Source organism: Amblyomma mixtum, chromosome 1 (assembly GCF_055824585.1).
Source record: "Amblyomma mixtum isolate Tamu chromosome 1, ASM5582458v1, whole genome shotgun sequence".
Classification (NCBI taxonomy): Eukaryota; Metazoa; Arthropoda; class Arachnida; order Ixodida; family Ixodidae; genus Amblyomma; species Amblyomma mixtum.
Genome location: NC_143012.1, coordinates 97,801,686 through 97,819,035, shown reverse-complemented (window position 1 = coordinate 97,819,035; position 17,350 = coordinate 97,801,686). Strand labels below are relative to the sequence as shown.

Genomic DNA, 17,350 nt, shown 5'->3' with positions numbered 1-17,350 from the left:
AACGAATAAAGCAGTTTCACCGACATACTCAACCGCCTTTCATCACTTCATTAGATTGTTAATTAATCGTGAAGAAAGTCTCTCTTATTTTTTCCGCTGCTGTGTTCCCATGTGCTCTAATTGAATTCCTTATGGCAATGCTCCACCCGACTCCTAGACATGTATTTTTCTTTTTCCTTGCTAATGTTTACCTTTTCTTTTATTTTGCTTGTTCCTTTCTGTTCACCTGTGTTTGATTTGTATTCACTTTTTTTTGAATTCCAGAGTGCACTGCTCAAATTTTTTATCATGTTTGTCATTTTTGTTCGCCCACCTGATATGGTCCCTGATGGGACTGGCAGTATTGTAAATAAATAAATAAAGAAAAAACATTTTTTTTCGGACTCCGGGGAGAGCGTGGGGGAGCTTAATATTCAACTCTTTCCTGTGCTGCGAGCACAGTCCAATATGCCGGCACCCTTCGAACTGTTTGTGAAAAGCTCCTGGCCCCCCTTCCGCCCGCCGCCCTCAGTTTTCTGTTCTCTTCTGGTCACATTTTTGACTGTGGCGTCGTATGTTTTTTTTTCTTCAGTGCCTTAGCAGCACTCGCTTGCATGATACTTTTAAGCGAAACGAAAACTGTCGCCCTAGCTTGATTCTTATTAACTTTCAGTGGCGTGTACTGCTTTTCTTCTGTAGTTTTTTTTTCTCGAGTGAAACGGTGACAATACTCAGACACATTCTATTTTATATCCCTTTCCCGAGTACATAAAAATTAATTTCGAACTGTACGTCCAACCAATCAAAAAAGGTCCAGCAATTTGGTTGTCACCTCATATCCACTGCCGAAAATTGCCGCAACGTTTCATCACAGTTGAGTTTCCCCCTCAATCTTGTAGAGGTAAATTATGTTGATGATGATTTTTGAAGGGTGCTTGACGTCTTGCAGATTCGATATTGCTCGATCACGTTGCCAGAGGACACTTCTGGAGAGGTTAACTTTTTGTTACCAATTAATAAAACAAAGAAAGATACAAGCAAGGAGAAAACTTGTTTACATTTGACTGACCAGTAGCTTTACGTGACGAAACGAGCCCTCGGTCCCGCCCAAAAACTTGATTTTAAACCCTATGACCCTGCCGTCGGTGGAGACAGTAACCAATCAGGTAACTCCACAAACAACAACCCAATAAATCATTGGGGAAAGGAAAACGTCGCCAATCAACAACTCTAAAAGGACAACACAGCCAATCAGTGATTTAGGAAAGAAGATAACTCACCTCCACAAACACTGCACAAATATGTACATTTTCCACCATCAAGATTTCGGAGGTTTCTCCCTTCGTCCCGCGAGCTTCGCAAACATTCTCGATTTCCCACGGTGTAGGTTGTTTCAACCTCTGGTAAACTCAGGTTCGGGGAAAGTCACCTCAAGGCCCATCTGTTCAGTACCGTCACTTACAAACTGTCTTCAAGCCTGTAGCTAGCGTGGCAATGTCCTATTGACCGCGCCTCAAGTTGTCAACGCGTGCTGCCATAGACATGGGACAAAAGCTACACGACGAGGATCCGCCTTTCCGCAAGAACGTGCACAGTGGGATGCGACCTGACGTATATGTTCCCGGAGGGTCTTTGACCTTTCCCTTATTCTCGGAATCCGTCGCTATCCCGCTCCCCTTATACCGCTGGGCAGCCAGTGTGACTCATCCCCCTACCTGCAGTTGTGCGGAGGGCAGAAAAAAAAAAACTCAATGGACATTCCTTTATCGCGAATCCGGACACGACAAACAATGCGCAGGACCGCGAACTTCACTACCACCATCAGCACGAAACAATAATTTCTGGCGCAAATTAAAACATAAAATATTGCCGTTTTGGATATCTCCTTGGGCATCAAAGACATTACCAGCCTGATGCTATGCATACAAAAAAAATAAATTATAAAAGCCACATGCTTGATTTCCGTGTAGGGTAGCAAACCGATTATTAGTTCGGTTAACCTCCCTGCCTTTCCTCTTCTATATCCTCCTCCTCCTCCTCTGGCGTTACCGAAAAGCGCACTTGGTTTTCGCGTCGTTTCCGGGCTTGAGCCGGGTTTGTGCAGTTCAAGACCTGGGATAAAGGAGGTCGGGTTACCGCATGGGTCAGAGCCTATGAACAAATTACGGCCAGAGGAGAGCTCTGCAATGCGCACACCTGGGCAAAGAAAAAAAACCTAAGTCCACTGCAGCACCCGAGGTCCCAACTTACGGTAGTTATTGCCGAGCAGCGGACAGTCGGTGTTTCAGCAGTAAGCATTGTAACTCATATGTACACGAGATCGAGCCATGCGGGGAGCGTGGCAAGAGACATATCTATATTTTCAGGACTGGCAATGCGAAATTCGATAAAGGGTCTCACAAAACTTGTAGCGGCTCACTGCATTCGCGAAGGGCCTGTGCCCGTGCCAACGGTGAACTACAAAAGCAACGAAAGATTGCCGTTCCCGTGCCAGCGGAACCCTTTCCTTCGGTTGTCCAAAGACACCTGCATGATGCCTTATGCTGCCTCGAGCGCCTTCAGTAGTGAATATTTGCTTCCCGCAGCTGTCAACAACATGAAAATAGCTAAGCAGGTATCAGCGTCACGAAACATGGGCGACCGACTTCGCTGTCGCTTCCACCCACCACTCACATCCACTCATTGCCACTCACAACCACTCATTGTCACTCATATCCACTCACAACCACTCATTGCCACTCACGCCCACTCACATCCACTCATCAATCATACCCACTCACCTCTACTCACGCTCACATCCACTCAATCGCATTCGCACTCATGTCCACTCACACTCACGTCCACTCACACTCACACTTATGACCACCCCCACTCACACCCACTCACTCGCACTCACACTCACATCCACTCACACTCACGACCATTCACTCACACTCACACTCATGACAACCCACACTCATATCCACTCACTCGCACTCACACTCACGTCCACTCGCACTCACAACCACTCACTCGCACTCACACTCATGATTACCGACACTCATATCCACTCGCACTCACACTCACGTCCACTCGCACTCACGACCACTGACTCGCACTCACACTCAGACCACCCCCACTCACATCCACTCACTCGCACTCACACTCATGATTACCGACACTCATATCCACTCACTTGCACTCACGTCCACTCGCACTCACACTCAGACCACCCCCACTCACATCCACTCACTCGCACTCACACTCATGATTACCGACACTCATATCCACTCACTCGCACTCACACTCACGTCCACTCGCACTCACGACCACTCACTCGCACTCACACTCATGATTACCGACACTCATATCCACTCACGTCCACTCGCACTCACGACCACTCACTCGCACTCACACTCAGACCACCCCCACTCACTCGCACTCACACTCATGATTACCGACACTCATATCCACTCACTCGCACTCACACTCACGTCCACTCGCACTCACGACCACTCACTCGCACTCACACTCAGACCACCCCCACTCACATCCACTCACTCGCACTCACACTCGTGACCACCTTCACTCACATCCACTCACTCGCACTCACACTCACGTCCACTCGCACTCACGACCACTCACTCACACTCACAGACGTGAGTGTGAGTGAGGCGATATGAGTGCACTCATGAGTGCGCCGACCTATGGTTACGGCACTCTGCTCCTGTCCCGAAGGATGCGGGTTCGATCCCGGCCGCGGCCGCTGAATTTCGATGGTGGCAGAATTCTTGAGGACCGTGTACTGTGCGATGTCATCATCATCATCAGCCTGACTACGCCCACTGCAGGGCAAAGGCCTCTCCCATTTCCCACAAATTTCTTCATCTCATCCGCCCACCTAACTTTCGCCGCCCCCTGCTACGCTTGCCCTCTCTTGGAATCCACTCCGTCAGTGTGCGTTAAAGAACCCCAGGTGGCCGAAATTTCCGCCCTTCATTACGGCGTCCCTCATAGCCTGAGTCGCTTTGGGACGTTAGACCCCAATAAACCAAAGCAAACCAAACAAAACTACAGTAATCATGCAGAAATTTTTTAACTTAGCAAATTGTTTTACCAGCTTTATTGACATTGGTGAATGATATTGGCAAAGTATCGACATTATCGGGCATCCGTATTGCAAAAATTATGGTTCGGTATCTTGTATCGGTATCGGAAAAACTTCATTTTGAAGGTACCGGGTATCGATACCAAAGACAGTTTTTTTTCAAGTATCGTGCCCTGCAACCAGGACAAGGAGTGGATGACCACACAGCTCACAAAACCGTAGGATAAAGTAAATAAAGCCGAAGAGGAATACATGTGGCCTATTGCCTTGCTCCATGTACAATACAATGGCAACATTCTAGCTCAAGTGCATACTCAACTGATGCGTGTTGACAGGACAACATTTCGAATGAGAACTGTACACAACATTCACACCAAGTGTACCTCGATTCTATATCTTAGCATAACATCAGTCAGTGCACAGGGGTATTCCTTAAAAACTGTTCCAAGCACACCAGTACAATGAATGGAGTCGTAGACCTCTGAACGCTGCGTTCAGTACTTCTTAACGTCCCAGCGCGCAAGCACTATCTTGAGCAGCCTGTTGGGCGGCAGCTGACGCAGCGTCTGGAACATGGCGTCCAGGTTGCCGTGCACGCACTTGGAGGCGAACGCAGCCTGCAGAACCTGGCCTAGTCGGTTGAGCGCCAGCTCTGAACCCTGCGGCGAGGCGGTCGCCAGACCGCGCTTAAGCGTCTCCGCCACCTGAACCACGTAGTGGCTCGGCAGAAACGGAAACACTATCGGCGCCCGAGGCGTCACCTGACCAGCGCGGATCAGCATCTCGAGGAGCGCGTAGTGAAGGTATGAATAGAGCTCAGCGTCGTCCGTTCGGATGTCCTCACCCACCCGGGGGTCCACCTTGCTCAAGGGAGCCAGGACGCACCAGGCCACGAGACCCGGGATGAATGTCTGCAGGCACTGGGTGTACAACTGGGGCGGGATGGCCTCCATCGGGGTGAAACAGAGCAGCGGCTGCGCCCGGACCCAGGAGGCGAGCAGGTCGACCACCTCGCGCGACGGGTTCGTCGGCGTCATGTGCGTCAGCGAGGTGGCCAGGGAGGCGCAGAACAGGGGCGAGATGTTGGCCAGCTCCTTGAGCATCTCGGCCGAGCTCGGGATGAGGCTGAGGTAGTCCCCGACCACATGGCGCACGATGTGCAGCGACGGCTCCGAGGTGCAGCCACACACGTGCATCCAGAAGCCGACGCAGTTGAGGACGTTGTGGTTCTTGAGCGCGATGGAAAGCGAGACGAGGCGCGACAGCAGCGGGACGCGCACGTCCATGACGCTCGGGTCGGCCGAGGGGAACAGGATGAAGAACACCTTCTGGCACATGTCCGACTTGGCGTTCTGGAAGCTGCTCGCGATGATCTCGATGATCTGCAGTTCGCGGATCGCCGACAGCTTCCGACGTCGACGCATGTGCGCCGCGGACTGCGGATGCTGCTGCGGCATTCGCCGCTGGTCGTAGTCTTGAAAGACGAACTCCTCGGCAATTTCCTTCGCGACGTGCGCATACGTCGGACTGCGGCCTTCGTTGGCGAGCAGTTTCTGGATCTGGCGAAGCGCTTCGTACACCACAGTGGGGAACTCGAGCTTCCTCAGGGAGACCCTGACGTCCGTCATCGTAGATAAGCTTAGCGTGCAGCGACCACTGTGCACGCGCGTTTTTTCATAAATCAGATGCTCACGCGCTGCTCCTGGGCGCTGAAAGCATGCCAGTAGGCTGCAGCAACGACGCTACAAACGACGCGACCATGGACGCAACTGTGCAAAACGCCAGGCGCGCCAGGCGCCATGTTTTTTTTTTTTTCGTTTTGTTTCTGGTTTTCTGGTTACTGAGCCGCAGTGAAGTAAGCTATCTCTGTGCGTTTGCACTGCTCAAATTAAAAATTTAATTCTCATTTATTAAACAAAAGCTTTTATTATTAACTTTAATTGTCGTTTCTTAATGTAAAAGATTTACAAAGTATACTCTCATGGCTATTATGACCGTGATTGGCTTGCTTTTTTACCAGCAAGGAGACAAGGCGAGCCGACAAGCATAGACAAGTTAACAAACCGAACAGTATCGGTGTGGAGGTGTACACCAGCAATTTTCTGCTGCTTGTAAGTCCGAGTTCGCATTTACTTCTAGCGCTGTGGTTCCGCAAAACTCCTGTTCTGCTGTACGCAGCAGTTGTCAGCCTGTGGATACACCTCCCGAATTCGTGCACCTCTTGTCGCTTTTGGCACCACGAAATGTTCGACCGTGCCCCCACAGGCCGTGGAGCTGAGTTTGCTTTTGCTGAACTGATGTGGCTCCTATACGAGGTGCTCGCGAGTTGTTGATCTTGGGCTGTTTGCGGGCGAGTAATGAACAACGACCTTGACCCTAGATGGTTTTCTAGTGCGTTAGCGCCAGTGTGCGTGACGCACTAGCAGGCACTTGCAACTGACGCACTTTCCGTGTGCGTTTACCACATGTGAACGCTGAGATTTGCACCGTTTCTCGGAAGTCGCGACGCTTGTTTTTCCCCGGAAGTTTAAAGTTTGGTTTGGTTTTCACGCGGTCTCTGCGGTCGACGTCGTGCGCAGGGACCGTAGCTTTGCTGCGCGGATCTTCATGCATTGAGCGAGAAAATTGCGAAAGCAGGGCTAGGCAATGTAGCTTGGTGACATCGGCTTCCTGCATCGCATTCCAGCAGTTATCGGACTTGCATTCTTTTTCTTTACTGCGACTAGATTGCCACAGTTGGCAAGTTCACGTAACGCCGTTTGTTTTTGCCGTAGTTGGCAGCCGCGGTGGCTCAGGGGCACTTGGCTGCTGTCCCGAAAGACGCGGATTCCATCCCGGCCGGTCGAATTTTGTTGGAGGCGAAGTTCTCGAGGCCCGTGTACTGTGCGATGTCAGTGCACATTAAAGAACCCCAGCTGCACGAAATTTCCGCAGCCCTTCTCAACGGCGTCCCTCATAGCCTGAGTCGCTTTGGGACGTTAAACCCCATAAACCAAACCAAAGCTATTTTTGCTGTAGTAGTTTCGAAATTTGCACGGCTAAAATCGGCAGCGGAATTTTATCTTGCAAGCCCAGGTATGCGTTCGATTTTGGGCTGCTTAGGTGACGTCATGGCTCAGGGGCATGGCTCTGGCAGGTGGCCCCAGAGAGCAACCCAGGATGCAGGTGGGGGCCACCTAGGTCACGTGACCTTGCGACGTCATCACAACCTGCTCACCGTAGCAAGTGGCAGTTAAATTAATAATCGGTCGATCGGGAAGAGCAACCTGGGCTACACAAGACCTACCATCACAGGGCAGTGGCACATTGCTTAAAGGTGCACAAAAGAGGAATCTGAACTCGTCTTTTTACCACTGGAACTCGATCTACACGTTCCAAGCATTCTTAAAAACTTTGAATTATTGGCCTGTGCGGCCAATTTCTCTAATTTAAATCTAATTAACGTCCGGCCCCCGCCTTTTTCTTTTTAATTCCCCGCAGACAGTGGGAGGAGTCGACCAGCCTTTCAACCAGTCCCGTGGAGGCTTGTCGCTCTGCCATCGGCAGAGTGATACGTAGTGATCGGCGAAAGCAAGGAGTCCATGAGTGTTTTTATTTCTGTGGGCCTAATTTGCAGCTGTGTAGTCTCTGACTAGATCTATTTATTCACGGAAACCTAAAAACAATATAAAAGCAAAAGCAAAGCCGCCACGTGACTGCCTGAAAGGCACTCCATGCATTGGTCGACCCCTCCCACCGTGTGCAGGGAATTCAAAAAAAGAAAAGCTGGAGCCAGATGTTAATCTGTTTTAAATTATAGAAATCGACAGCACAGGGCAATAATTCGAAGTTTCTAAGAATGCTTGGAATGTGTATATCGAGTTCCAGCTGCACCACTGCACCAGGAGGGGTATGAGGACTCCCAGGAATCCATGAATGTGAAGTAGGGAATGACCTGCATGTACGGGAATTAGCCCATTACGCTGTTGCATCATATCCTTAAGGCAGAGCTCAAGTGTCTCCTCCAATAATTTTTTTTGGCCATGGCTAGAGTTCCGTCGAGACGGAACTACAACTTGCACTAGAGTTCTGCCCAGGTGGAACTGTATCTGCCACTAGAGCCACGCCTAGGTGGGATTGAAACTGGCTCTAGACTTCAGTCGAGATGTAATGAAAATTTAAAGATATCCGGGCGGTTCAGATTCCTGCACATTTATATGTATTTTGTAAAGCAGCCAGATGCACTTCTGCAGCCGTCGGTGGCTGCAGGATGGTCACCAACATTTCGGCTAGAGGATTTGGTGTCTGGACGATTAGGTGGCCACTCATTTTGATAAAGAAGATCATGCAATCATCATCACAGAGCTGTTTGAATCGACTGTTGCTTCCATCATTGTCGGAATGAAAACAAAATCGTGCAGCAACAAATATTCGTACACTTTATGACAGTATGCACTAATGCTGATCTCATCAAAAATGCGAATATCCAGATGAGGCACAAGACACTGGTGGGAAGTATGGACAGAACTGACCTCGTTGTTCGCTTAACGATTCTAGAATCTCCGGCTTTCTTGATGGCTTACAAAAAGTGCACAAAAATACTGCGGGTGGACTCTAGTAGTATCACTGCTAAAAACCACGTACACAAGCGTTAACTGATGCGTACATGTTTCACTGAGATTGAGGCCAACAAAGAGGGTTCAGCTTAAGTTAAGGACAATGCAGCGAGCTATGGAAAGGAAAATGATAGGTGTAACGTTAAGAGATCTGAAGAGGGCAGAGTGGGTGAAGTAACAAACGTGGGTTAATGATGTCCTAGTCGAAATCAAGAGAAAGAAATGGGCTTGGGCAGGGCATGTAATGCGAAGGCAAGATAACCGCTGGTCCTTAAAGGGTCAGTCTACTCACCGAGATGAGTGTATAAATAATGGCATATTCTGGTAGTTGGTACCCTATAACATCAATAACGAGGGGTCTGCGCCCGGTTTAGGCAGGAATTTATATTTTATTTCGGCGTTAAAAGTCGCGTAAAAATGCATGGGGGCGACCCCAAATGTTCATTTTGTTCAAGAAAGCGGTAGTCTTTTTTTGTAGCAGCATAAGTGAATATACTACGTACCATTTGTATGCCCCAATGTCAGAGAAACACACGTTTTGTTCTAGTAAACTGTAGAAGGCGTACCGCTCGCTTTTTCTGTAAATTACATGAATATTTATATGACAGAAGCCAACAGCCACAGAAACCAAGGGGCACAGGGGATTTTTTTTATTTATTTAATTTGTTGTGTTGATCAATTTAGAATGTTACTGAATATGTTATCGCTTCATGCTAATTGATTAGAAAAGCAGAAGAGAAAACAACCACATGCCGCCGGTGGGATCCGAACCCACGACCTCCGAATTACGCGTCCGGTGCTCTACCTCTGAGCTACGGCGACGGCTGTCAAATCTTCTGCTTTCGGGGGTATTTATGTTTACAAGTAACCTAACCTTGAGAGTGTTCATCAGCGCCACCCACGTTCATAAGCGGCGGACGTGGAACGTCCTGAGTTACCGCAGGTGTGACGTAGAACGCCATCGAACGAAGAGGGTGGAAGATGCGTGAGAACCCTCTTATGCTTCCTATGGCGTCAAGGCTGCCAGAATCGAGGTCCTCGCTAAGCAATTAAGCATACAAGGGAAGGGGAATGAGGGGCTCGTTATAAATATGACAGAAGCCAACAGCCACAGAAACCAAGGGGCACAGGGGATTTGATCAACACCACAAATTAAATAAATAAAAAAAATCCCCTGTGCCCCTTGGTTTCTGTGGCTGTTGGCTTCTCTCATATTTATAACGAGCCCCTCATTCCCCTTCCCTTGTATGCTTAATTGCTTAGCGAGGGCCTCGATTCTGGCAGCCTTGGCGCCATAGGAAGCATAAGAGGGTTCTCACGCATCTTCCACCCTCTTCGTTCGATGGCGTTCTACGTCACACCTGCGGTAACTCAGGACGTTCCACGTCCGCCGCTTATGAACGTGGGTGGCGCTGATGAACACTCTCAAGGTTAGGTTACTTGTAAACATAAATACCCCCGAAAGCACAAGATTTGACAGCCGTCGCCATAGCTCAGAGGTAGAGCACCGGACGCGTAATTCGGAGGTTGTGGGTTCGGATCCCACCGGCGGCATGTGGTTGTTTTTTCGTCTGCTTTTCTAATCAATTAGCATGAAGCGATAACATATTCAGTAACATTCTAAATTGATCAACACCACAAATTAAATAAATAAAAAAAATCCCCTGTGCCCCTTGGTTTCTGTGGCTGTTGGCTTCTGTCATATTTATAACGAGCCCCTCATTCCCCTTCCCTTGTATGAATATTTATAGTTACACGTATGCAAAACGCAGGCACATTCCCACTTTTAGTTCAGCGTATGCTAGCAGAGATGCAAAAATAAACTCAGCCTATAGTGTCACCATCTGGTCGTCAGGACGGGAACCATTGCTGTAAACAAACCGATTCTCCACTTAAGCCTAGGAGCGGCTGAATCGTCACTCTAATTATTAAAACAAAGCAAATTTATCTCTTATATGTTTTCTTATAGGCGAGATGAGACGAAGCGAAAGACAGGCGCACCATTTATGGCCAGTGAACGCACTGAAAAAGGCAGCAACAACAAGAATTCAGTCCGAAGCGAGAGGTCCGGCTTCGACGGGCGCCGCCATGTTTGTCGCCGCGCGGCGGAAATCCAGATGGTTGCCAGATGAGACTGCCATCTCATACAGATGTGTTCCCACATTAATAAATTCTATTTTAAAATGTTCTACCGCACTCCTTGGCACCACAGCTGGCTAAACGGTAATTTGAGTAAAGAGCTATCGGTTGCCGCAAAGAAAATATGGTCGATAAAATTCAGCAGACTGACCCTTTAAGGGTAACGGAGTGGATCCCAAGAGAAGGCAAGCGTGGCAGGGGGCGGCAGAAGGTTAGGTGGGCGGATGAGATTAAGAAATTTGCGGGGATACAGTGGCCGCAGCTGGCAAAGGACAGGGTTAATTGGAGATACATGGTAGAGGCCTTTGCCCTGCAGTGGGCTTAGTCAGGCTGATGATGATGGCGATTCTCTTCAGCCTTCTGGGATGCAGTCCCCATAACTTTGTGCACATAACTTTGCTTTCTTGGTGGTTGTGCAAAACAGGCACTCATTATCGACCTCAGCCACCAGACCAAAGCTGGCTTTAATGCTGCTCAACTACATCTCTGTGGCTGTTTAAAGGGACACTGAGGAGAAATTGAAGTTGGCTTGTATCGACAGAATACCAGCTCCTGATTACAAAAACACCACTCATACTGACAACAAAGCTCTTGTAACGTAGAAAAGAGCAAGAACCAAAATGCAGGTATCGCCGCCACAGGCCAAACTCGCAAGTACAAGCGTAGTGACGTCATAGGACAAAGCAATGTTGCTAGAACCAATGGTTCTAGCAACACTAGGTCACCAGAAGTTACGAATCACTGAGGCGCAGCCAATGCATGCGCAAATCTCCTTGACATCGCCAGATGGCGCCATGCACACGGCAACTACGCGCACGCCTGCAGCATCGGGACCAATCAGTGCCTGCTGACCGGCGGACCGGCGGTAGGCGGGCACCCGGTATTCGGCTAACTACAGGCTAACGGTAACAAGGTACACGGTATGCTAAAGGTGTCTATTTGCGAGAACTTCTTTGACCACTTCGAGAGCGGGATCCATCGTAACGCTGGCAAAACGCCGGCGCAAACGTAAACGAAGCGACGTAGCGACGGCCGCAATAGCCGATAGATGCCTTCAACGTGCGGCCGGCGGTAGCTTTCTTATCGGCTGCTGCCAGGCCGCACTGCTGGCCGCCAGAAATCACGGAGTCTGCGTTACGTCATGTGTACGTCATGTTTCACGTCACTGAGTCCTGTGTCGTCATAGGAGAATCCCAAGTTTGAATCTGAGCGGCGGGAAACACTTTTTCAACTTCGAACCCAAATTTCTTAGAAATAAATGCATCTTTCGCTGCCGGCCAAGTAGCAACAAAGCCATGACATGCCGAACTATCGGATTTTGCTATAAAAAAAATATTAATAGAGCTCTCCTCACTGCCCCTTTAGTGGTGGTTTTACGTAGCATTGCAGTGCACCATATGAGGTGAGCATGGCTTCCTAACAGTGGGCCTTTTTTTGCCACGGTCTGTCGATGCAGAGTGCCACTTAAAAAAGCAACGCCTTTCTGAGTTGGCCTTTCTGACAATTTTTACTTGAACTGGTTCCTGTACACAGCATAACCTGTGCTTCAGATCAGCTGACTTCAGCTGTGTGGTATGTGAGAACATGCAAGGTGGGAAGGAAGTCAAAGTAGTGATTGCTCTTTTCTTGTTTTTTTGTTTTGCTTTACAACAGGGCCATCGGTTCTTGTGTGCGGAGCTCACAATGGCTGCCGCATGCTCTCCACCGTGGCGGCGTGTTGGAGGAAGTCGTGAAGAGGATGGAACCAGCAGTCCCTCGGGCTCAAAACTTGGGCCCACTGATGCGACTCCAGAGCGACCATTCAGCCGTAGCACGGCATCTCCCGAAGACAGCTGTGCCATCTGCTTGGGAGCTCCGGAGAACAAATCCTTCACAGACAGCTGCTTCCATACCTTCTGTTTCGCCTGCCTCGCCGAGTGGGCCAAGGTGAAGGCAGAATGCCCCCTGTGCAAGCAGCGCTTCAAGAGTATCATTCACAGTGTCCGCTCACTCGAAGACTACGACCAGTATTTTGTCAGCGAGCTGCAGCGTCCTCCGGCAACCATGATAGATGCCTATGATCGGAGGTTTCGGTTCCCGACCACGATGACCGTCGAGCGACGGCAGGAATTAATGCGACAGGAGCAGGAGAGGCGCGACCGGCAGCTTTCAAATGCAACTCACCGAAACCAGCACCGGTACCTTCCTCGGGGCGCCATCACCAGCGCTGAAAGGCTCGAGCTGTACGTCCATGGCCTGTGGGCCGTTCCTCACGCATCCCACTATCGAGAAGCGTCGCCCGAGTTCTATCGTGACAATCCAGCTTGCACTCACCGTCTGGTCCCCTGGTTGAACCGTGAGCTAAATGCTTTGATGCAGGAACGCCGAAGCCACATCATGTACGCCATGGATTATGTCATCTCGCTCATCATGGAGTTTGACATCAGACACCCCGAGTTTGCTCGCCGCATGGAGGCTCTGCTGCATGAGCACACGGAGCATTTTGTCCACGAGTTTTACTCGTACGCCACCTCAGTGCATGACATGGCAGCGTATGATCAAAACACAGTGTACAAGCCACACCATCTGGCCTTTGCACACGGAAACCCTGTCAACAGGTTCAGGCAGACCCTACAGCTGCAGGTGCAGGTGGCAGCATCAACATCACGTGATGAGCCACTCGCCGTTGAGCAAGACTCACCGCAGCCAGGCCCCAGTGGTCTGGCTGTGGTGCGAGAAGAGGTGACTGCCACAGTCGTGGACACTGACTCTGACTCCGACAGCTCGGACTGCGTCGTGGTGAAAGTGGTCAAGCCGCATCGGGAGCGGACCCCTGTTGTGATTGACCTTTCTTCTTCTGGCGAGGATGACAATAGCATGCCACAGGGGGAGAGACGCGAATGTCTGCCCGAGATGGACGCCGGACCGAGCCGTTCAAACTACTCATCGATGGACCGCAATGTTCCTCAGTGTCGTGCTGCAACTGACTCATCGCTGTCATCGGATGATGAGCATCTTCAAAGAAGTCATCCAGGGACACGCTCACCAGGTTATTCTAGTTTAACGCGTGACAGGCGACGACGGACTTCCGAAACGGGGAGCCCTTTGTGGTCCAACACTGGGCGGCGAAGACAGGGCTTGCACCTTTCACCTACAACCTATGCCTTGGAGAATTGGAGTTCATCAAGCGAAGACAGCACACAAGGCTCTTGGGCGAGAAAGCGGGGGAATTTTGTGCGTGGAGATAACCGCAAACATCTGCCTAAGATGGGTACCGGGCCAGGCCATTCGAATTGGTCGGAAGATCGCTGGCATCGGCAGCATCGTGCTGATGATGATGAACGTGCTCAGAGAAAACACCCACGAGCCCACTCACGAGAACATTCTAGGTCATCGCGTGAGAGGCGACGACAGTCTTATGACAGGGGGAACTCTTTGCGGGCTGACAGTGGGTCGCGAAGACAAACCCGACATTTGTCTTCAGCTTGTGCCTCGAAGAGGTGGAGTTCAACATCAGATGAGGACAGCACAGAAGGTTCTTGGGCAAGAAAGCCAAGGAAACTGGTTAGTGTAGTTGGGGCTGTCAACATTGCCAGTAAGTCATCTGACCGTGAGCACCATCACAGCCACCATCACCACCACCGCCACGAGCAGAGGCGCAGAAAGCACGAAACGAAAAAGCACGAGCACAGAAGGCGCAGTCCCTCGCAAGAGTTTTAGCTCTTGTTTTCTTAATGTTTTTATTTATGTACATAATGTAAATAAATGCTGTCTCAATTTTTTTTAAGGGAGTATTACTGTGCTTGAATGGCTTCCTTAGAACACTCATAATCCTGCAGTATATGTATTTTTTTTTGTTCCTTTTGCTTATAGGTGATAAACATCTAAGAATTGCAACTTTTATACTTGTTTCAGCAATTTGTTATAGAGACGGCACAATATTACAAATTTCAAAAATAGTGCAGGCTTATCAACATTAACCGTTAGCAGTCCATCTTCAGACTTGTCCTGTGGCAGCTGTGGTCACCAAACCCTTGCTAACTTTTTCAGCTAGTCTGCCCACCTAACTATCTGCCACCCCTTCCTACATTCTGCTTCTCTTGGAATCCACTCTTATCCAAAGGGACCATTTGTTAATTGCTCTCCACATTACAGGTCATGTGTCCATTTATTCTCAATTTCAACTAGGATGTCCTTTTCTTGTGTTTGTTCCTTAACGCACTCTGCCATTTTTCATTCCATAGCCTTTTCACTAGCCTCCATGTTCCTGCCGCTTAGGTGCCTACTGACAAGCTAGGTCTGTTTATGCCTTCCTCTTGAGGGACGCTGGTAAGCTGCTATTCTTGACTTGAGAGTACTTGCTTAATGCACTCGAAGCCATTCTTGCTTTCCTAGCTATTTTGCACACACGGTCCGGATCTGCAGTTACTTCCTGTCCTTACTCACTTCATTTCCTTAGCACTGGAATAATTCACTGCCTGTCGTAAACTGTTGTCCCCAGACTTGGTGAACGTTATTTTTCTTATTAATATTTAGTCCCCCTGCTCCACTTTGCCTGTCCAGGTCCTCCCAACGGTCCTTAACAAGTCGCTATATGCAAAAAATCGAAGATTCAAATTCAAATTCTTTATTTACATTTAAAAGTACACAAAGATGTGTCCAACACTGTCTGGACCCGTAGCCGTAGGCTAGTCATGGGTCCAAAAAATGAAATACAATCATACAGACACTCCAGTACAAAGCAATTAAAACTTGTAACAGCGGGGTAGATACATGTGTATGAATACAAGTTCAGAAATGGGAGAAAAAAAAGCATTACACGCAACAACTCTATAATATGAAAAACATCGTCTATGTCCAAAAAAGTAATAATAATAAAAACAAATGTGCACAGCAGGTTGAGTAAGCGTTAGTTCTTAGTATGTATGTGCCGAAATAATTTTTTTGCTGTAGGAGTGAAATTTTGAGCGTATTTTACTTCGTGGGGAAGGGTATTCCATATTTTTGCACCAATAAAAGCGAGCTGTCGTTCTCCATATACGTTGTGAGTGGGTGGCAGATTGAAGTTTCCAATCGTTACATTCCTGGTGGGATGTGATGACGTGTAAAATAGGGATATATGGAAAGGATGGTTGTATCTTACGATGCTGTTTACAGTAGTAGCTGTTTTCAGTAGGTGTAGTGAATCGAAAGGTAGTATCTGTAAGTCTTCGAATAATGATTTGCTGGGATGATCCAGTTTAGAATGAGTTATGACTCTTAATGATCGTTTCTGTAATCTTCGGATTGGCTCGATATAACTGTTGTAGGTCCATCCCCATGAATCTAGGCAGTAAGAAAGGTGACTGTGGATAAAGAAAAAATATAAAATGCGTAAAATATTTGTATCAAAGTCACGGTCAAGATTACTTAGGTGCTTACCTAGAAACTTTTATTCCAGGCTCTTCCCACCCTAACCCCCTACCATCTTTGGTGGCGCTGTGGCTTTGGTGTTTGGCTGCTCGTTCCAACGCCGCAAGTTCAGTCTTGGCCTTGGCAGCCGTCAGCGGAGGCCCAATACAAAAACACCCCTCTACTGTGCGATCTCGGCACATATTACAGAACCCCATATGGTCTAATTTAATCTGGAGCGCTCTACTATACGGTGTCCCTCATTGCCCACTTGTCATTTCGGGACGCTGAACCATACAATTTACACCACATCTCATAAAATATGACAGTCCTGCTCTGTATCCTAGTTTTTTTCTCCATAATTGTATTCATCTTGGGGCATACTGGTCGTTTTTGTGGTTAACCCTTTTCTACTTCGAGTACTTAGTCAAAAGTGCAGGACCATTTTCTTTGTTTACCCCGTGAAAGATGGACAATTGGTGTGGATCAGCGAAGGCGTAATTTTTAAGTGGAAAAAGGTTAACGGCAGGGCCTTTAATTTGTATTTTTCTAGAATGGTCGTAAAAATTGATCATGGTAAATTGGTTACAGTTCAGGAAAAGAGGGAACCTGCTGGCTCCGATGGTAATGTCAACTAGAAGGGGTGGATTGTCCCAGTATTTAATGCGACAGTGTTAAGGTTCCTGTTCGGTGAAAAATCCAGCGTTAGCGTTGAGTGAAAAATCCAGACTGGTCGAAAAGGTGGCTGTGTCACACATGGAGCAGCGGGTTTGAAAAGTGATTAAGCATTAGAATACTGGTGGTTAGAAAGTCGCAACATGACTCAAAGGTCATTAGGACTGTAAGTATATAAAGTAAATTAAAGGCACTGAAAAGAAAACGGGGATGACTAGTGGGGAACCAAACCTCTATTCGGGTTGAGAGTCGGACAAGCTAAGTCTAGGCCACACAGGCATGTTTGTATGGCTTGGTTAAAGTGGTCCTTTATATGTATGTTGTGTGGTCGCTCACAGTGTGATTTTGAAACAGGGTACAGCATTCACATCTGCGTGGGTAAGAGGAACATCTGACGGGATTGATTGATGCTTTCGTGTAATTTACTTTATCGAGGGACGATAGACCAGTCAGTGGAAATGTTTCGCTGGGACGAGAATGAGAAAGGGCGTTAGGGAGGGTTCCT

The 17,350-nt window shown here is 48.5% G+C and overlaps 2 protein-coding genes across 4 annotated transcripts; one reads left to right on the top strand and one right to left on the bottom strand.

The window, feature by feature from the left end:
* Window positions 1-4,038: 4,038 nt before the first annotated feature.
* On the bottom strand, window positions 4,039-5,859 carry LOC149367280 (integrator complex subunit 15). Its single transcript, XM_089554925.1, has one exon. It carries the CDS (start codon window positions 5,692-5,694, stop codon window positions 4,561-4,563), a length of 1,134 nt encoding a protein of 377 aa, XP_089411051.1. The 5' UTR covers window positions 5,695-5,859; the 3' UTR covers window positions 4,039-4,560.
* LOC149367279 (uncharacterized) lies at window positions 4,721-14,560 on the top strand. 3 transcript variants are annotated; one of them, XM_089554921.1, is made up of 3 exons: window positions 6,108-6,177; window positions 11,587-11,713; window positions 12,454-14,560. In XM_089554921.1, the coding sequence occupies exon 3, from the start codon at window positions 12,484-12,486 to the stop codon at window positions 14,497-14,499; it is 2,016 nt and encodes a 671-aa protein (XP_089411047.1). In that variant the 5' UTR covers window positions 6,108-6,177; window positions 11,587-11,713; window positions 12,454-12,483; the 3' UTR covers window positions 14,500-14,560. The 3 variants fall into 3 exon arrangements, with proteins under 3 accessions (XP_089411043.1, XP_089411037.1, XP_089411047.1); XM_089554917.1 differs by lacking the exons at window positions 6,108-6,177; window positions 11,587-11,713 and adding an exon at window positions 4,721-4,869; XM_089554911.1 differs by lacking the exon at window positions 11,587-11,713 and having other exon boundaries at window positions 6,106-6,177.
* Window positions 14,561-17,350: the final 2,790 nt, after the last annotated feature.